The 22,053-nt window shown below is 35.8% G+C and overlaps 1 protein-coding gene across 6 annotated transcripts; it reads right to left on the reverse strand.

Moving 5' to 3' along the window:
- Positions 1 to 1,190: 1,190 nt before the first annotated feature.
- On the reverse strand, positions 1,191 to 20,029 carry LOC136032784 (splicing factor YJU2-like). Of its 6 annotated transcripts, none has more exons than XM_065713144.1 (2): positions 19,945 to 20,029; positions 1,191 to 3,182 (listed from the first exon to the last, which is right to left on the reverse strand). In XM_065713144.1, the coding sequence occupies exon 2, from the start codon at positions 3,158 to 3,160 to the stop codon at positions 2,078 to 2,080; it is 1,083 nt and encodes a 360-aa protein (XP_065569216.1). In that variant the 5' UTR covers positions 3,161 to 3,182; positions 19,945 to 20,029; the 3' UTR covers positions 1,191 to 2,077. The 6 variants fall into 6 exon arrangements, with proteins under 6 accessions (XP_065569216.1, XP_065569217.1, XP_065569221.1 ...); XM_065713145.1 differs by having other exon boundaries at positions 19,939 to 20,003; XM_065713149.1 differs by lacking the exon at positions 19,945 to 20,029 and adding an exon at positions 19,913 to 19,934.
- Positions 20,030 to 22,053: the final 2,024 nt, after the last annotated feature.

Raw genomic sequence — 22,053 nt, forward strand, 5'->3', positions numbered from 1 at the left:
TTAGTGTAAAGAGCGAGGTGTTGAAGAGGAAAAGCCCCTTTCATATACGGAGTAATTTCGGTTCGTTTTAATGTCGCTCCTTACTTTCATTTAAAAAAACTTGTTTTTTTTATTTATTTAATTTTTCTTTCAGAAAAGATTGTACAAAACCAAAAGATATCTATTAGCATTATATCGTAATTATTTATAAATTTGAAATATAAATATAATTCGATACAATGTATACAATTAATATTTCTATATTTAACTTTCCATATATACAGTAAATACAATACACAAAATGAGTACAATTTAGAATAGTTAATTTCGTTATTTAGTTGTACATATCTGTTTTTAACAAGAAATTCAAGTTTGGTAATATTTTCTTGTGAGAGCCTTTTTCAAATGAAACTTCATTTCATCTTACAATATAGGAAACAAAATTCAGAAAGAATATTATAGAAACTAAACAAATAAAACCTTTTTGTAAACCTTAGCTGCACACAGGTTCAAATATAAGGGCAAGGATTTACACCTTGGGTAAACTTCCTTGGGGAGTGGGTCTTAGACCTTGAAAAGAACTAGGGGGGCTAAGGGGAATTTTTAATATGAGCCTTGAGTGGTTGTCATACAAATTTATGCAAGAATTCTATCCCTCGTCCATGCATACCAAAATTTCAATCCAACTCAGTAAACTATTTACAATAGTCTCATATTCACCTCTTAGTCACAAGAGCTATTGTATATTCAGAAGGTATAAAAACATAGTCCTTCATCCTGAACAGAAATGCCAGATTTGGGCAAAAAAAAGCTTCTAATATAAAGCTGATTATAGGCTTCATTGGCATAGCCGCACCATACACACAATGCTAAAAAAAATCTTGTGAATCTTCTGAACATAATAGATCAGGAAAACTCCCAGACAGATACTTGAATATCTGGGACCCAAAAATGAACTAAAGTATCAGACCCACCTCCGCTCCCACCCACAAACAATAATATGCTAGCACTTACCAAATTTTTGCACGCACTTATGGACGTGGGCTTTGAGACAAATTATCAAGATTTCTTCTCAAGATGCCTGTTGCGCCGTTTTTATTGCACGTCCTTCTTTTTTTCCCAACAAGACACACATTTTTCCAGCAATAAATATTTTATGAAGCCTAACAATTCCCAGAATATCCTCCTAAATTGCATTCTGAAGAAGTCAATTAAGCTAAAAAATCTTAATGTAATTTAGTTGCAAAATAAAGCTGTCTAATAAAAAACTTTTTAAAATTGCCTGTTTATGTTGCTTACAGATCTTGACAGTCTAGACATCAGGTGGCAGGAGGGAGTCACAGGATTTCTTGCAGTGGTCCATCATTGACAAGGAGATGCAATGTCAGCTCAAAAGTAAGATTTGTGTATATTCAAACATGCTTCTCTTACCATCTTGACAGTCTAGACATCAGGTGGCAGGAGGGAGTCACAGGATTTCTTGCAGTGGTCTATCATTGACAAGAAGATGCAATGTCAGCTCAAAAGTAAGATTTGTGTATATTCAAACATGCTTCTCTTACCATTTCCCTGGTATAGGAACTGAGCCTAGGACTTAAAGCTTTCTTATAAGAAATTTCTTTTTTTCATCTACATAAATCTGTACATTGATTTATGTATTCCTTTTAATCTTTAGATACAAAGGTCAGACGTGCTTAGGGGAGTATCTGATGTACAAAACTATGTATTCTCAGTTTGAATTCCCCAAAAATTATTTCTTAAATGATTTTAATGGGGAGTGGATGGTCAGATCTCAAATCCCATTTTGGCGGACAGTGGTATCTTCAAATAAGTTCAATCAAGTCGATTTATTAATAACCTACCACCTAGATCTTTCGAGCCAACCAATAAGAATCCAATTTTCTGATTTTTTCCTTTTTCTGAAGCTATAACCCATTTGTAGGGCTAATTTTTCGAACAGTTCTGTGGAAACAATTTCTAGGGGGTAGGACTCAATCCCCTTCCAGTGCGGACATGTTCCTTTTAATTTTTGATGAGACAAATCAATCCCAGTTTTTGATAAAAAAATAAGTGAAACCAGTTTAAACAAAATTACAGCTTAATTTGATTCTTCTTCACTATCTGAATAAGCTCCTAGTAATGAGAGTCCAGTTGCTTTTATCTTTGTTTTCTGTGGCTGCAGATTTGCATTCTTCTCACTATATGCAAGACTATTGGCAACTGATGATAAAACCGAATCATTTTTATAGGAATTATCAAGAGCCTCTTTGAGAAAACTAGAGCTATCACTTGTGTTGCTGATATTCTGTGCAGATTCTCTAAGAGCAGATGTTGTAATCTCTTCATCAACAAAATTGGATACATCTGCCGCCTCAGTAATGTTACAGACAAGCTTAGTGTCATCTTTAATTGTCTTCTCACTCACTTTCACAACTCCTAGAAGTGTTTGTTTCTTAACAGCCAGTTTCAGGGGAACAACAGGATGTTTCTGACTCGATTTTCGGATCTTCATTTTGGAATCTTCTTCATCATCAATAATTCGTTTCACTTTAGCACCATCTTGACTTAGTCCAAAATACTTTTTTATTTCTTCTTCATCTTCCTCTTTGGCTTTAAGAAGCTGCCTCTCACGCTCTTTTTGCCTACTTATTTCAAAACTTTCAAGCATGGAGTCATAATTAAGTCCTTGCTGTCTTTTGCTCATTTCTCTGAGTTCTTCCAGAGCTTCAATTGACTCAATCTCTTCTCTGGACTGCTTAGTACGATTCTCAAGCATTTTCATAGGATTTGAAGCCTCTTCTTCCTTTCTTGCCTCTTCCTCCTTAGCTGCTTGTTCTTCAGCAAGCTTCAAGGCCATGAAGTTGCGGGTTGCACCTGTCTCAAGAACATAATCTGTACTTTGAGGATCAGTCTTAAATGAAATTTCTGACAAGCAGCGTGTGCATTTAATGTAAAAACGATAGATACGAAGTCCTAAAAAGTCTTCATTTTCGACATCTTCTTTTCTTGCGTTAAACTTACGACCTTTGTAAATGTATTCCCCACATGTAGTACATCTCATGTTAAAAGGTGCCATCAGACGGACTGTAAATGTTTTGTTATGATCCCGTTTGACTCTTGGGATCTTTGAGGGATCAAAATCCGGTGGGTAATACTTATTCAAAACTTTTCTCTCAGACATGGCTCAGAAAAATTTGGTAAACCTAAAAAATATAAAGAAAATTATACGTGTATTCAAAATTTATTCAGGATTGCTGTTTACCTACAAAAACACAACACAAATGAGGATTTATATATATTGTAAATAAAAAGAGAATAAAAAGAATAAAGGGAAGGGGAAATAAAGCACACAAATCCTAGAATTGACTCTTGGGGGTCCAAAGACAGTAGAATGTATGAGGATAAAGCAATCCAATGAAATATTTAGGCACTTATCCTAATTACTAATTAGATTTTATGTCACGCCAAGGCCATAAACATCTTGTTGCTTTAAGGCCGTGATTAAGTGAACTTGAAAACATCGAGCTTCAAAATTGAAGTTAGGTTAGCCTTCTGTCTTTTAATTCTCTAGAGACCGCCGATTGTCAAAACTTCAAATAGCACCAATTATCAAGTCTTGTGAAAGGTTTTGATAGACAGCTTCCTTTGATGAGATGCTTCAGCCGAAAAATATTAATATATTATATACAAATATATATAGCGCTATCATTCTCAAGTGCAAAATGGCTATGTATATAAAACTATGTTTTATGTTTTAATGTCACTCCTTACTTTAAGTTAAAAAACACTTGTTTTTATTTAATTTGTCAACGTTTTTTAATCAATGCATGTTTTTCTTCTGTATTGTTCTGTATACTTCTGTATTTGCATATTTTTATTACATATATGAGGGGGTTCACCCCCTCGTCAGTACCTTGCTCTTCACGCTAAAGCTTAAATTTTGTCCCGATTTCATAAGAATAACCCCTGCATCACAAAAGCCGTAGAATAAATAATTGAAATTTATAAAAACACTTTAGCGTAAAGAGCGAGGTATTAGGAGGAGGTGAACCCCTCATATGCGTAATAATTTCTGTTCCTTTTAAGTTTTAATGCTGCTCCTTACTTTCAGTTGAAAAAACTTTGTCATATTTATTTTTCATTGTTTTTTTTAAATAATACTGGAAAATCTTGCGCTCCCTTCATGGAAATTTTCTTCCCCATGACAAATTCCTCCAGGAAGTTCCCCCAGCATACCCCTCTCTTCTCAACCCCTGCCCCCAACCAAATGAAAGCGCCCCTGAAAACGCCTGTACACTTCCCAATAATCATTACTATATGTAATCACTGGTCAGTATTTGTAACTTATAGCCCCTCCCACGGAGACTGTGGGGGAGTAAGTCGTCCCAAAAGACATAGTTATAAGGATCTTTGACTACGCTGAATAAAATGGCTATCTCAGAACTTTGATCCGGTGACTTGTGTGAAAATAATTAGCGTGGGACGGGGACCTAGGTGCCCTCCGATTTTTTTGGTCACTGAAAAAGGGCACTAGAACTTTTCATTTCCGTTAGAATGAGCCCTTTTGCAACATTTTAGGACCACGAAGTCGATACGATCACCCCTGAAAAAAAAACAAATAAACACGCATCTGTGATCTGCCTTCTGACAAAAAATACAAAATTCCACATTTTTGTAGATAGGAGCTTGGAACTTCTACAGTAGGATTCTATGACTTTTAGGGGTTGTTTCCCCCTATTTAATAAAATAAAGCAAGTTTTCTCAGGCTCGTAACTTTTGATGGGTAAGAATAAACTTGATGAAGCTTATACATTTGAAATCAGCATTAAAATGCAATTCTTTTGATGTAGCTATTGGTATCAAAATTCCATTTTTTAGAGTTTTAGTTACTATTAAGCCGGGTCGCTCTTTACTACAGTTCGTTACCACGAACTGTTTGATAAAGTTGGAGGACAAGCAATATAAACAAAGGTATTTTATTTCAAATGATAATAAAATTAAGTATATAAATACAAAGAAGGATAGAATGTCAGGAAAATGAATTTTCTTGTTACCGGTACTAGACCATTAATCTTATAAGTACGGCTCTCGTATTGGAAGCCCCCGTGGAACTCTGGAATCGACAAGCTCCATGAAGAATCCTTTTAGCTTGGGAAAAATCTTTTCGGTCCAAAAGTCTGGATCGCGGTCTATCTTTTCAATGTAGAAGTCTTTCTGGGTAAAAATCATGAAAAAGCAAGTATCTAGCGGAGCACATTCAAGCTGACATTGTACTTGGTAAAAGTAGTCGTGGCCTCGTTTGAGGTTGACCAGTCCATTCTTTCCAACTTCCATGCAACAGTCCGCCTTAGCCTCTTTTCGGTTCTTTATCCACTCGCCTATCTCCAAATTTTTCGCAGTCTCTGGACACTTTATTTCCAAAAGTGCTCTTTTTCCGCACGGCATAATTACTAAGGAATCTGGACTGGCACCAATGAAGCCATGCTCATAGTGCACAAAAAAACCGCATCGCTCCACATTAAATCTGGTCGATTCTTCAAACTTTTTTGCAGCTACTGGTTCAAATGTATGCCCGTAAATCATTGCTCTAGTCACTTTTGATGGCGCATAAAGAAGTTTTTGCACCAAGGGGGTTACAATCTTCATCCTTCGCTTGGCTATAGTTCCGGCCCATGAAGCCGTTATTCTGTCTCTGCGTACTGTTGACCAGCTTCCGTCGTCTTCTCCTTGTAGGCGAGTCGCAGCTTCTATTTCTTGAATTTGTTCAGTGCTGCACTCTAGCCGTTGTAAAAAGGCACTCTTCATTATTTTGAAGTCAATAGCTGCAAGATCAGGAGTTGTTGCGTTTGGCCCATACTTCCCATCAGGTTCATTTACTTTCTTCTGCTTCAGTATTTCATTGCGACAAGTCATTGACTTTCGAGCCCTCTTCTTTAGAGCTCTTAGCCTAGATTTTCTCATTGAAAGTTTTGTCATCGCTCGAGGTGGTATCCTTCCTGTGATTTTTCTAAATATATGAAGCCTTCCTAGCTCTCCTTTACTATATTTAACACAAGCAGCTGCTACTCGAGCATTATATCGACCATTTAGAGTCACGAGGAATTGCTTCCCTCCTATTAATTTTGCAACTATACTCATAAAGTACTCAGCTAAATTGCTTGTATTATTCCCAATCAGTAGCCGCGCTCTTCTTGTTAGAGTTTCAAATGCTTGTAGGACATGGCAGAGGAATATCATAGAGGGGCAATCCGTAAGAGGCACTTTGCTACCTGAGTCTTTACAGAGCCCAGGGCATTTTGTGTGATCACCACTGAAGAAATGGTGAAGAATGGCATTAAGAGCCTCTATTAATTCTTTTGCGCCTTTGCCTTCTTGGCTAATTCGGATGATCGTTGCCCGGGCGTACCCACTTAGCTTTTTAATCATTATTGGAGATAGCCTTTTTGAGCATTCTTGGCCACCAGTCTTCCTTTTGTTATACAATCGCGATGTAAGGCATTTGCAGGCATGATTTACGCATTCCACTTTCTCAATCATCTGTCCGTATGGAACATTAGCGATCAACTCATCATACAAGTTAGAATCTCCATCAGCAATGAACCTCTTATATTTTAGTTTGTGCATTGTTGGAGCTAAGCGAAATGCCTCTACTATTATGTCCGCTTCCATTCCTGTTGATGGTCCATCCCAGTTCAAAAAACACTTGTGATGGGGTTTTTCCGAATTTCTGTAACAAAAGCACATAGCACAAAACTTGTTTCGAACTCCAATATGGAGCAGCTTCTTAGAATAGTATCCAATCACCACACCACATCCAGATGTACGGGACTCTGTAACGAGTCCCGTAGCTTCGCGTGCACCAACTTCCATCAACAATTACAGTTGTCTGCACAAGACCCTCGTGGTCGAACCCTTCTCCAGCTCTCAAAGCTGTCTCTCTTTCTGCTTTTCCATTTTGTAATAAATATTCGGCAAGGAGTTTTTCTGTTTTCTCGCAGATTTCACGCTCGTACTTTGAAAACACTGCACACGCTGGAATATGTAGTCCTAATGTACAAAAAAGCTCCTCAATCTGGGCATGTGTAAGTCCAGCATTTATTGCTCCCAGGACCATCTCACGATTTAAATTTTTGGTATCTCTGTCATCTGCTTGCGGTGCATTTTTATCTTTTTTTTCGTGATGGAGGAGCTTCGGTAAATACTGACTCCTCCTCTTTGCAGGATTCACATCTGAATACAAATCTACTTCGGAGTCCTTGTAGATATTCTTTTTCAAACATCATATTTGGGACGTCCTTGATGTCTTTGCAACTAAAAAAAATATATTTAATAAAATAAAATGAATGAGACTTTCCCAAAAGTTTTAGACTGAAGAACTTGCCAACATATAGACCCTTTCCCAGGATCTTATCTTCGGGGGCGGGGATTTAAACGGATGTCCCGGAATCGTAAAGGCCCTGGGTCGTCATGCTTCGAAACCGATCCATCGTTCGATAAACATTTCTTCGTTTTGTTCGACATTTCAATATCTGAATAGTGGAAATACGCCACCTGACCTTTGTTGTCACAAGTGTCGTTAATCCCAAAAACGAAAAGGATTCACAATTCAAAAACTATAAGCAATGACACGAAGTCGTCGATGCCGCTCCACTGCGAAATTTTTAGATGTTATTCATAACGAATGAAAATTGGAGGACACAAGCTTCAAAAAAATTACTCAAACACGAAAAAATAGAAAACGGAAGGAGTTCGGAGGTGATAAGCGAACGGCTGATCAGATCTTAATGAAATTTGATATTTAGATGGATCTTATTGTTTAGAACACAGGTTTCAAATCCCGATCAGATCCAGTGACATTGGAGGGAGTTGGACGGGGAAACCGGAAATCTTGGAAAATGCTTAGAGTGGAGAGATCGGGATGAAACTTGATGGGAAGAAAAAGCACAAGTTATAGATACATGATTGACATAATTGGAACGGATCCGTTGTCTTTGGGGGAACTGCGGGTTGTTAATTTGGAAAAATAGAAAAATTGAGGCATTTTTAGCTTACGAGTGGGTGATCGGATCTTAATGGATTTTGACATTTAGAAGGACCTTGTGACTCAGAGCTCTTATTTTTAGTCCTGACCGGCATTAAGCTTCTGATTTTCCTTTTAAAGCGATCTGTTGATTCTTAAAATTTTGCTAGAGCTCATGCCATATGAGCTCTTGGCTCTTCCGACCTCGTCACAAGTGCTGCATGAGCCCTTAGCTCTTGTTATTTTGTCACAATCGAACATTATAATAAAAGTATTGTTTTTCGCTATTATTATTCTGTAATGTTTTTACTGCTTATTAAGTACATATTATGGTATATCAAACAAAAAACTTCTTATCTTTCCTGCAAATACAGTCTCTTGGTCCTGATTTATTTGACCTAATTAATAAAATAATTATTTGACCATTTCTCTAAAAAAAACGTCTCCCTCTCTTCCTTTTTGGGCTAGAACATTTGTATCCAAACTTGACATGCTGCATCGTCTAAGGCATAATTGGTTCAGTTTTCTAAAATAATTACAACTAGAAAATTTTGGTTATCCATGACCTTACTCACTGCAGTGTTTTACCGGTAGAATAGCTTCCTTCACTATCAAGCGCAGTAAGACCCGACATTTAAGGAAGAGGATCAGTAGTCTTCCCCCCTCTTCCAGGCTCTGGGGTCCAGTTTGAGAATAATTTTAAAATATTTTTAATTGAATTCAAAAACCATTCCTCCAAGGGGAAAAGACGCATACAAGAGAAGAAAATTAAAAGGGAATGACAGTTTTCGATTGCTAATTCAAATATTGTCATTTTTTAAAGCACAATTTTTGAAGAAAATTTATCGGATGGATTTTGCGAAGGTATCAGCAATGTGAATTGCAGCAATGCGAAGTTGGAATGACGAGCCTGTCACTTCGTCAAAATAAAATAAAAATAACCTCGAAGATTGTCGCACTGACAAATTACTATTTTTATTTTTTTTTAATGCATCAAATAATCTTTTTCAACGATCGCTAGAGATGGGTTCTGTGTGTTTAACCGAACTATTCCGTCATCACCGAGTCAAAATTCAAGCAAGGAGTTGCAATTTATTTCTCCGTTTGTTGTTGTACTCTCGATATGGATTTCACTTTTCATTTTTGTGTGCGGCCTAATACTTTCCTTTTTGCCACCGTACTTTCCAGATTGGCTTCTATGCTGGGGTCGCATCAAAGACCATAAATTACCGATTTTTTCTTTGTTTGAAAAATTTTGAATCTTTGAAAAGTTTATCAAGGCCCAGAAGAAAAATCTTTCTTGGATTTTTAAAAACATTGTAAATGAAAACGCATAAGAATTCGGCTTAATAAATAGAGTATAAAATAAAGCTCACCTGTGCTTCCAAACTTAAGTCTCCAGATCGTGCATGAAAAATGCAGGATCAAAAATCCGTCGGCAATCCTTCAATTCGTCGCAATCCAAGTTTCTACCACCAGTCACGATCCGGTAGAGCAACGGGGAAGAAGCTACGGGGTTTTGCTCCATCTCAAGGTTTGTTGCTTGACCTAAATCTCTTGACTTGTCTAGATCTTCGGCGTACCGCATTATTAGGTATTTTGGATATTTGCATCTACCAAGCTCTAAATACTTTTTACAAAGGCGCTGTCTATGTGTGGTAACACTTTTAGGATGCATACCCCGCTTTGATTTAATTTTCCCCATGATTTCGGCTTTGTGTGCACAACTTTACTGAAGACTCCTGACTATTTCTCATTTCTAGGTTTCTTCATTGCATTGAAATAATTTATGAAAATTTCACACTCTATTAACAAGCAGCTGATTATACCAGCTTGTCATTTTGGTCTCTGGGGGATATTATCGGCGATCTGAAAAGATTCTTTCTGGCAACCGACTTGTAAAAATTTCAGGTAGCTGAAAATATTCTAGGGGACTGTTAGAAAACAGGAAAATACATCAAAAAATGGTTCCAATCATCTTATAGGTTATTGTCTTCTGCTCATGATAGTACCGATTTTGTTCCAAAAGCAATATCCTTCATAGAGTACACTTGTGAAAAAGACCTAGACATTTTCTAAGATTTCTAAGCAATTAGAGGAAACAGAACAAAATCTTTTCAAACATTTTGTAGCATCTTCAAGAAGCTATGGCCTGATATTAAAAGCGGCATCTTCCGCCAATGAATACTTGAGTACTTTTTAAATATAAATTTTAAATTTAACATGGGATTTTCGAGTTCCGTCAGTTCACTTAATCACGGCCTTAAATAGAGCACCAATTAAATCTAATATTAGAATCCAAAATCTTATGAGTGAATCCCTGTCATACCATCTAGAAAATTTTATTAGTTACTTTGATATTTTAAAATCAGTTTTTCATTTACAATTGTTTATTATATTCAAAGTTAATTGCCTGGGAAAGAAGAAAAGGTAAAATTTTACATCAGCTATTGTGAAGGAGGGGCTGTGGGCATTTTTATGGGGGTGCCAAAAGCCTAACAGAGTGTACTTCAATGCCAAAATTGTCTGAACCTCCATGAGACTTCACATAAATATAGGAAAAGGTATAGGGGGGGGGGGGGTAAAATTAATCTCTTTATTTAGAATAAGCCTGAACAAGGGTATTGCCAAGTCATACCTCCCTTGTTATCGCAGTACGACATTGGATCAACATTTTGAAGTACCCATTTTGTAAGGAATAGTTGAAAATATGCAGAAATTTGCATCAGAGTGTGACATAACCCCCCCCCCCATAGCCTCTGTGACAAGGGCTGTAAATTAAAACTCTTAATTCTTTGACAATATATTTTATAATGGAAAGGGGGGTCCAGTGGCGTGGAACTTTAAGGAATTATTTTCTTAGTCAAAAGGATAATCAACATTTTGCTGTGATAAGGGGGAGAGGATAGGGGCCTAGAAATGAGCCAAAAAAAACTTCTTTCCTGATCGATTTGAAACTTACATCCATAAGTCCTTGGGCCAAGAGGAATAATGTACAAAAAAAAACTCAAAGGATTGGTCCCTTTGACATTGGACACTCCTCTAACAAAGGGGGCTCAAAAAGGCATCGAATTTCCTTACTGGTCTGAAACTTTGGCTAAGAGGACATTAACACAGAAGTTATGAAAAAATATTGACACACTGGAACAAAAGTTTCCTGGTAATAAGGGTAGGAAGAAAAGAAAAAGTAACCTTGCCTACTTTTTGTGATTAAAGCACAAATTTTTGAACTGTTTCAAATAGTATGCTTCCCTAAAAAAGAAAAATCTTGCTTTCCCTGACTTTTCTGTAAGTTTCAACCATTTTTCTGATTTGGCAAAATATTGCTCCTTATTCCCTGTCATGTTTTCTTTTTAGTTAAGGGCTGGATCACAATCCCATCAGCTGGAAATGATATCAATTTGAAGTTTCATTCAGCATATTTTATTTGAATGTTTATTGCCAGGGCGGGAAAATGGAAGAAATCGTTTAGCTTTTATTAACCAGCACCTCATCCCCCCCCCCCAAAAAAAAAAAGAATCAATAATTTTCAAAGAAATAATTCAAATTGCACAGAAAATGATCTACTAAATCTTGGACGTTTAAGTTTCCTTCTTCTTCTGAAAACAGCACCTGTAACCCAAAATAGACTCGTTTTGGCTTCTTATTTTGTTTCTTTTGATGGTTCATCTGTTGCTTTCATAACCAAAACAATCTTCATGCAAACCAAAATGCTTTTCTATTTTTACCATAAAATTGTGAAGCATTATAATCCTTTGGATTACCAGATAACAAACAGAATAACACAAAATGCAATCAAAAGACATAAAAAGAAGAAAATTGGATGGCTTGTGGGAAGTGTAAGTGCTCAAAATGTCCAGTAAAATGTCAAAATGTTCCAGTAAGGGGAAGACAAGAAAAAGAGAAGAAGAACTACTTCTAGGGTTTTCTCTATTATTCTACATGGCATAGAGTATGAGATCTTGCGTCGAGAGGAATGGGTTTATCCACAGAAGAATTGGGCAACATATTGGCGATTTTATTATAGTGTATACATTAATAACTTGGAAATGGATGAGAATGTTTCTACCTTGAAGGTCAAACAAAAAACCTTTGAGACAGTGCTAACCTGAGTCCACCACTAATTTGAGTACAATAGAAATCAACAGTAAAGCTTTTTAAGTCTCAGAAGGCAACACCTCAATTATGGCTTTGATCTCAGTTGTCAGGATGAAAGATTCATTTGGCAGCCTAGTAAAAATTTCAAAGAGTAACTTGGGATAGTTGCAATTGAAGGAGCTTTGAACCCTTTCACGAAGACACATATATAGATTTGCAGGGTATCAGGGTAGTCAGTTACAACTTTCTGTCTGAAAATTAGCTTTATTTTCAAGATAACTTGACAGCTCAGTGCACACATGAATAGGATTAAACTTCTATTTTGGAGGTTAAAGATGCAAAATACAGCTTACAACATTATTTTTCTAACTGGGAACAACTGGGTTCAGTGAAAAGAATTCAAAAGCAGATATGTAAGCTATTCTTCATCAAACGATTACTTTTATAGGTTTTGAAAAGATCCTATGCCCTGGCTCAACTTTTGGGGAATCTCTGTTTTGTTGGCTGCAGTTTCCAAATCAATAAACATCCATGTGATTCAAAGCACTGTTTGTAAAATACTAGTTTATTAAGTGTCCAAACTTTGTTTATATAGTGATTATCTTTTTCAACCAATTGGAATCACGAATCACTTTAATTTTTGCATAGTATTTGGTTGCAAGCATATATCTAATTTCTTGCAATGAGAACAAACCAGATAATGCCTTGACTTTATGACTTAGGTTATGGTTGTGAAAACAAAAGGCTAGTTTTATTGTCATATTTTGGAGTGTTTCAATCTTTTCCAGACTTATTTTTCAACAATGATTGAATACCATACTCAGTTTTTCAATGCATAAACTTTAATAGAGATCAAACAGGACTGTTGGTGAGCTTTCCTATTTCATAGTAGCAAAATGTTTTAAAAGAATTAGTCTTTTCATGCAGAATTTTTTTAAAGAATCAATTTGACTTTTCCAAGTCAAACTATGGACCAAACGGATATCACGAAATTTGGAAAAATGGTTAATAATCAATCTCTTTACCATTTAACCATTATTTTCGGGGGAGGGGGGACACAAATCCTTTTCTTTTGCAAAATACAGTTGCTTTAGTCTGTGAGGATGACACTGAAGTAAATATATAGAAAAAGTCCAAACCAAAGTTCTTTCAACATGTGGTTAAGTCAATTACCATTTCATTTGGATTGGTCACAGAGCCCCAAGTCAAAAGGTCATGAGCAGACTCCGCTTTGCAGATATTATCAGAGCTGAGCCTTAAGTCAAATAAAAATAATGTGAACAGCAAAGGGGTAAGTGATGGCCCCAGTGGGGGTCTTTTATGTAGTGGATAAACATTAAAGTGTTCTCTGTCATCTCTAACTTTATAATATATGTTGAATATAGTTATCTAAAAACACAATAACCTCATCAGGTAAATCCATATTTCTAAGAGTTCTACAAAGTAAAGTTGTATCAAAATTGTCAAAACAGACTAATAATCAACCAATAAAAAAACCAAAATCTTTCCTTGATCAGTGAATGGTCTCATACACTACAGCAGCTTCTAGAAGGATTCTATGTCCACAGGACATTTGTTCTTTCTTTAAATTCCTTTGCCCAAGATTTGACAATATTCCCTAATATCAGGCTCAAGCTTTAAATGTGTGGCCAACATTAGGCTCTAGTACTGTCTATCAGTATATTTGGGGATCATATATGCTTGAAATTTGTAATTGGAGTTTATGGTTAAAATACTCAAGCTAATCATGCATGTATTAAAAATGTTTAGAAAAATCCAATGGTGAAACAATCCACTTTGTAGATGGTTAAATAAAGATGTTGTTATGATCTAACTGTTGAAGTGGTGATGATCTGTCCAACTACTGTGTATATTAACCTATGTTTTTAGCCCCCCCCCCCCCCTAGGGATGGTAACTTTTGTGTGATGACAAAACCAGCTACCTTTTAGGGCCCCTTTAATGACTCAAAATGAAATTAAAATGAAAGTAATAGACTTAAATTGCAATTACCAGCAACATAAGGTAGTGATAACCTCCTGTAGATTTCCTGCTGGTGGTGGTTGTAACAACTTCAGTCGACATTTGAGTCCCAATTGAGCTTCCTGTCAACGTTAAATGCATCTTTGTTACCCAAGCTTTGGATGAGCCTATAGTGGATTCCCTGACTGTTTTTTTTTTCTGCCAACCTATTTAGTGAAGGTTCTAGAGCAGGGGCTATTGAGAAGGAAATATGTTAAGAAAATAATTCTTACTTCAAATAACTGTTACTTCATTCATAATTCTTTTTTTTTTTTTTTGGAATTGTGGCAAAACTGACAACCAGACTTGGTATATTTTTTGGTTGAAAATTGATAGTTTACTAGTGACTCTTGTGTTTGAAATGACTAGGTCATTTCAAGTACACAGAACAGGTCTGGCTTCAGTACACAGAATAGACTAAACTGAACTTTTTTTTAAACCCTTGATCATCTATTAGACAAGCCCGAAATTATTTCAGGCAGGGTTGCCAGATTACGGCTATTAGATAGTGATTTACTCATTCTGAAAATGAGTCCAAAAAGGGTTTGGCAGTCCCCAAAAAAGGTGTAGATGCATTCAAAGCTTGTGACAAAAGGTTAATGGATAATTTGGCAGCACTTCTGTGTCATGGCTGCAAAAAATAGCTTTGCATTGACTGTATAGAAGCAAGCAAGCCAGAATATCAGCTTTTCAAAAAGATGAGTTGGCAATTGGATTATGTTTGGAGGTGTCCAATTTGCAAACAGAAAATGCCAAATGACAAAGTTGTTACTGCAAGGGAGATGAGACAAGAAAAACTGTGCACACCGATGAGCATGAGCAGCTTAATTAGAATAGCAACAATCCATTGAAGCCAATGGACTGTTATATATGAGCAGCTTAATTGCTCAACTCAAAGAAGAATTCAAATTCAAATTAAAGAAGGAACTGGATCCTTTCATTCAATGAATTTTGAACCTTGAAGTTGAACTTCAAAACAAATGCTCTATGGATAATGTGAAGCAAGTAGTGATAGAAACAGCTAAACAAGAATTACAAAATCTCAGCGAAAATATTTCTGCTGACATTACAACAAACTTTGAGGCAAGTACTGAACCATCAAGTAAAAACTCTCAGTATTTGTCAGATATTACTCAAAATCAGAAAAATCTGATAATTTTGGTATTGCAGAAAACATACATTTGCAGACAAGAAGAGAAAAAAAAATGTTGCTGACTTGGCTGTTCTAAATGACAAAATATTTCAAGATTGCTCCTTCAAGTGCAGTTTTTTCTTTGAGGCTTGGAAAACCACAAGAGCATAAAGTTAGACCAATTAGGATCATTTTTGGATCCCCAGTAGAATGTGATGCAGCTTGTCACTTTATCCTATCAAACATGAAATTACTTCAAGCTTGACATCCTCAGTTAAGGATATCTTATGACCAAACCAGAGTAGAACTTGTTGAGAACAAGACTTACAATGTATTAAAATTACAAAAAAGATGTCAGCTGGCAATAAGGGTTTGAAAATACATCATGGCAGTAATGGACCAGAACTGGTGAAGTTGGCTAATTTTCATGCCCTATAGGAAGGACAAGTTCAAGATGGATGAGTCAAGTGTTTTGTATACTAAAGCTGACTGTTTATGCAATAAGTTCAATGAATTTAGTGCAAAAATCTCTGAGAGGAATCTGCATATTACAGTAGCCAAAGAACTGCAGTGATCCACTTGTTTACCATTTGCCCTTAAATGGTTATTCCCTTAAAAGAATGGAATTATTGTGTACATAACTATCATACAGCATAGTGCAGGATTTTCAGTCTCCTGATTTCATTGAGTCTATTTGTCTTGATGTACATGTTACTGGCCCTAGAAACATAAACTGTTTGGTTGGATTTTATAAGGTCCTTTATTAAATGATGAGTTTAAGTTTTTTGAGTGTTTTAGTGAGTTTTCTAAAAATTGTTGTCCAGTCCTAGTAGTTGGTGATTTTAATCTGCCAAAGACAGATTGGCAAAATCTTTGCACAGAAGCTTCTGAAAATAGTAGGGAGCAAAGTTTTCTATCTACTGTTGTTGAAAATCATTTTCTTCAGCATTGGATTGAGCCAATCAGAGGTTAAGATCCAATTGGACTTACTCAACACTAGACCTAGTTTTAACCAAGTTGAGTGATTTTGAATCAAACATTGATTTTTGCCTGCCATTAGGATAAAACAATCACATTGTTTTAGAAATTAGTTTAAGATTATCTATTCCAGAAGTTAAATCAACAAAGATACAGTATGATTATGATGGGTTTAAGAAATGTATTATTGATTTAAATTTATGTGATCAGTTTAGGAAACCTGATCTATTGCTAGATATGATTTTCAATACTTTGCCCACAGCAATATCACAAGGACAAGAGAAAACTTTCCACAAAATAAATTTCTGCCTAAGGTTTGAAGCAGAGTAAGGCTTCCTAAATCTGTACTCCAAACAATAAAAGGAAAAAAAATGCAGCTTGGGGCGGGTTCATTACTGATAGGACTGATGTGAGTATAAAAACTTGTAAAAGAGCTAGAAATCATGTGACCAAACTGTTGCATGAAAATATGCAGAAGCTGGAGTCAACTTTGATTAGGAATTCTGAAAAAAAAAATCCAAAGTATTCTGGTGGAATATTGGTCATTTTTCAGGAGATAAGTCATCATTGTCCAGTGTTTTTAAGAAAGGCATCATTCTTATAGAAAAGGGCATCTGTAAAGCTGAGAAGTTCAACCATATTTTTAGCAGTAGTTTTGAAGTTTCTGTGATAGAGAGTTTGACAAGAATGAGCTGAAATTTAGTGTTGGGGGTGTTAACTAGTCTGAACACAGCATCTGACAATAGTTTATGTTTTATTTCTAAGGTTTCGAAAGCACTGAGAGCATTGGATACAAGTAAAAGCCTGGATATAGACAGTATTACAAACATTATGTTAAAAAATTTGGCATCTGTTTAATGTGAGCTGCTTGTCATACTGTTCAATTGGTCATTTTTGGCTGGATCTCTTCCAAATAGATGGAAAGGAGCTCTTGTGATACCACTATACAAGTCTGGTAATCATGATTCTTTTCAAAATTACAGACGAATTTCTATTGCTTCAATATTTTGCAGAAAAACAGAACAAATTTTGGATAATCATGTATGATCACACTATGAAGAAAGTGAGCTATGTTCAGAGGCACAACATGCATACAAATGCAGAGGCATTCATGTAGTATGCAACTATTGGGGGTCATAAAAGACTTCCAGCAGTTTACAGATGAAGGCAACCCATTTGATTGCATATATTTCAGTTTTTTCTAAAACCTTTGACAAAATATGCCACTCACAGCTGCTTCAAAAAGTCCAAAATCTTGGTGAGCATACACATAGGTGGATTGAAAGTTTCATGATTGGTAGAAGTCAAGCTGTTGTTGTTGGCCAGGCAAAATTCCCAAGAACATTAGTTAGTAGCAGGATTCCACAGGGCAGCTGCTTAGGTTCAATTTATTCTCTATATATACAAATGATCTATCATCTATTATAAGAAATTCTATAGTTAAATTTTTTGCTGATGATGTGAAGTTGTATAGGAATATTGGCTTGGTACAAGATGAATAACTACTCCAGGAGGATATAGAAAGTTTAAGTGAATGGTGTGGGGTAAATGCTTATGTTTATATGGTTTTAAACAGCTAAAAGTGTACTGTCATGCACTATCTCCAAAGAAAGTCAATTATAAATTTGCATTCTTGCTATTTGATTAGAAGCATGAAGGTACCAGAGGTGAGGACTATCTGCAACCTTGGCATAGTAGTTTATCTGTTATTAAAGTTTGATGAGCATATAAAGATTGTCTTGGGTAGAGCATGGTTTACATTGTTTAGAATTAAAAAAATATTTTTGAAGTTTAATGTGAAATTTTTTTAAACTAAACAAATCAATGGTATGCCCTATCCTTGAACATTGCTCTCCAGTATGCTACCCTAGAAATAAAGATAATAGGAAGAAAATAGAATCAGTACAAAGATCTGCTACAAAGCTAATTCCCTACCTGAGGCATTTGTTGCATTAAAATATATAGAGTGCTAGGATTGCTGAGTCTTCACTTCTGTTGGAAGCACTCTGTTTTTCTTATTGCCCACAGATTAATATTATAATTATTTATAACTATATTTATAATTATTGCCATTATAAATGGCATTGTAGATTTGGATTCAGAAAATGTCTTTCAAAGGAGCCATTATATATCAACCAGGCAAAATACACTGAAATTTTACCCCCTCCCCCTGCACCAAAATAGGTGAGATGACTTTTGTAAATACCTCAATAAAACTTGTGAACTCATTACCTGATAGTTGTGTCACTGCTTGTACCTTTCCTACTTTTAAGACTGAGTTAGTAAATACTCTTTTTACAGTGATATATATTGTTAACCATAAGATTACCACTGATTTTTGTTAAATTCTCTAAAAGCTGCCAGTTTCTTATTTTCATTTTGTATGTTATGCTTACAAGCTGTTATTGAATAAATAAATAACATAGAGAAACATTGTAGGAAACACATTTTGACTCTAGCTTCATAAAACTTTACTGTTAGACACCCTGACTAAAGTGCAAATATATATTCTAATAATAATGTGTAAATATAATGTGCAAATATATAAATTCCCTATCACCTGTGTGTTAAAATGTGTTAGCTATAATTATTCTGCATATTATGTAGCAAGAATTGTTCTCTTACCAAGTTTTCTCCTCAATATTCCTACTCTAGACATTTAACACTGATTCCACAGCAGCATAGCTAAAACACTAAAAAGTTTTGCTGCTCTCTTCTTCAAAACAAGGGGAAATGGAATTTTTCTGTTGTTATCTTCAGTATGGCTCAGTAGAGGAGGGGTAAATAGTTGTTCACTACCCAAGATTTTAGCAACTTCTAAGTTGCTATTAGATCACCTCTCTTTTGTCAATATATGAAGGTGGGCAACTTCTAAGTATGTAGACATAATTTGCACAACATATAGGATAAAGCAGGTTGGGAATAGCCTACATTTTGTTCCTTTCTATATACACTCTCTTGAGCCCTAGTATCTTTTTGTAGTACAGGAGGGCTAATACTGTTCTAAACAGTAAAATTCTAGTTAAGTGACTTCTTGGTATCTTGGAAAGGGGTTAGGTTAGGAAAATGAGACTTTTGGAGATGGGTCTACATGCTAAAGTGTGTCCCAGGAAGGTATTTTAGAGTACCCATCTCTACCTGTCTCCCTCTAGAGGGCCCTGAAAATTGCCACATTTGTGCAGAATCCTATATTGTCTACATTAAATTACTATATTAATGTCTACATGAATTAATTGTCTACATGATAAAATACTATTGAAATTTTGACAAAACAATATCTTATTACTAGCCTACTTCAAGTTGTTCATCTTTAATATTAATTGAAGCTGCTGCATCTACATTGGCAATTGAACTATTTTATAACAGGACCCAAGTGATGAACCATGTTCCCAGGCTATCTAAATCTTGTAGGGGGAAAATCCCCTCTTCAGTTTCAACAGTGCCAAATAGTCCTAGTTTTGAATTGCCAGTATAAAGAAAAATGCACTATCCAGAACAGTTGTGCACTTGAAGGGGAAGAATGGATAAAAGTCAAAATCTACCTAGGTTTTCAAAAAATGTATAGTGAAAAATCCAAGTTGTTTCAAGCAAACTGTTGACTGGGGCCCGCATCCCTAGTTCCGACGGCAGGAGGGGAGGAATATTGTAGGCAAGGACTGGGCAAACAAAAATACAAATATCTAACCACTTTAAAACACAATTTAATCAAACCAATACCAAATCCTTCAATAAGTTCGGCAATGTAGAAATCTAGCGTTTCCAGATTTTAAACGCACGCAAGCAATGAAAATGAAGAATAAGCTTACAGAAAAAGAAAACGTAGCACCTTTATAGGGACAGTCTACAGCGTGTTTGAGCTGCATATGAGTTAGCATAACAAATAGTAAATTTGAGCGTCCCTTATCCGATTTATTCACTTAATATTAAGCTTCCTGAGTGTAAGACGTAAAATATAGCAAAAAATTTATCTGGCAATTTGTCAACTAACAAATATTACTTTATAGGCAACGGGGCAAATGACAAAACTAATCACATGTACTTCATTATAAATATTTCTTATCTAAAAACACTTGAAGGCATGTCATATTTCACAATTACACTCTCTTTATATTTGCTTCATACAATCTCAACTTTTGTTCACTTTTTGAAAAGATTGATTTTTTTATTTAGCGTTATTTACCCTCAGCAACAGTAATGTTTCATTTTCCAAAGTTATGAAATAAAACTTACCCAACGACTAATCCAGACCGCTTAGAGAAAAACTAGCAATGATTAAATTCAACTCGTAGAAACCATTTAGTGAGATCTGTTGTGACTTCCTTGGAAATTTTCTGAGAAATTGTCACATGGAAGAGTTTGATCGAGTTTAGCTGTAATACTGTGCTAAAACCATAAAGTTGAAATTGAAAACATATTTCTAAGATATACACTTGAAATTTATAATTTATAATCAAAACTAGACTGCGGTGCCATGCCAGTACATGGATCGAACACCGTTGACGAGAGGCTCGGTTGACTACTGCCATAGTGTCGTAATGTCGCGGTCATGCCCCCACCAACCGGTGCGTTAGCGTTCTGCTGACTTTGAATTCATTTGAGCAAACTCTTTATTGCGTCAAGCGCAATATTGGAACTTTTCTCTTCTCTTTCGGTTAAGGATTTTGATTTTTCTGCTTAGAAATCAGGTGCCGTTTTCAAAATTAAACAACAAGTGCTCACACAAACAGTTTTCAAGAATTCAATGTGTTTATAGGGCAGTGTCAGGTCAAGTGCTCCAAAAAAGTATTTAAGCCTAAGTACCAAGTACTCGACCAAAACTTTAATTAAGTATCAACACTAAGTAGGCCTACTCGAAGTAAATTGTACTTAAGTACTTATCACTTAAATACGTACTTAAATACCGAAGTACACACCTTGGAAGCTTTTTTTGCATGGTTAGGTCGTCAGAGGAGAAACTGACATTAGTTGTTCCATTATTTCCAGTGGAGAAGTAAAAAGAAACTCCATTCTCGTACCACCAGGGCTGTATCCAGGGGAGGGGTACTGGGTTCGAACCCCTCCTGCTGAAATGCTTTTCCGTCTTGCAGATCGTCTAAAAAATGGCTTAATCTTGCTCAAGGTTGTTTGAAAAAGTTCGTGGGAGGTTTTTTTTCAGTAACCCCTCCTCCCCCAGACAAAATTTTTTTGGTAAAACTCTTCCCGACCGAAAATCCTTGATACGGCCTTGAGTACCACCTACAACAACTAAGCTTCAACCATATTAGAACTATTATATCAAACAAAACACAAAAATTTGGCTTCTCATTCATTGTAATACCAGTGGTTTCACTGGGTGAATATGAAAAGTGACGTAACAAGTATCGCATATCCGATTATTATGTCAAATAGGCATTTCTACCGTTTTTATAATTGTTTTTTCTTATATCGCCTCTGAACGCCGCATTAAACATTGTACACATTGGTTTGATAAGAGGAATAAGGAAAATGAAGCTCAGTTCTATTTTCTAGCATGCATCCCCAATCAAACTGCTTAATTGATTGTGTCAAAACGTCAAGAAAGATATGGAAGCCAAAACGAACAAAATATTAGCTTTACGTGGCTGTTATATTATATTCAGATGTAGTGGGGTAACATCGCTTATCACAACAGTGTGCACAATGCATTACATTTACTTAAAAAACTAAAGTTCAGTCTTCATTGACAGATTCTGGTACGAGAGTCTGGAATTTGGACCAATTAAACCGGTCATTTTTTGACAGATTGACTGATCCGTCAATAGATGACTGGTCTTCATTGGTCCGGATTAAGGAATACGGAGCCCCAAT

This window comes from Artemia franciscana, chromosome 11 (genome assembly GCF_032884065.1).
Source record: "Artemia franciscana chromosome 11, ASM3288406v1, whole genome shotgun sequence".
NCBI classification, from domain to species: Eukaryota; Metazoa; Arthropoda; class Branchiopoda; order Anostraca; family Artemiidae; genus Artemia; species Artemia franciscana.

Coding starts and splice junctions, on each gene's coding strand:
- LOC136032784 (XM_065713144.1), bottom strand. CDS start 3,160: ATGTCTGAGAGAAAAGTTTTGAATAAGTATTACCCACCGGATTTTGAT.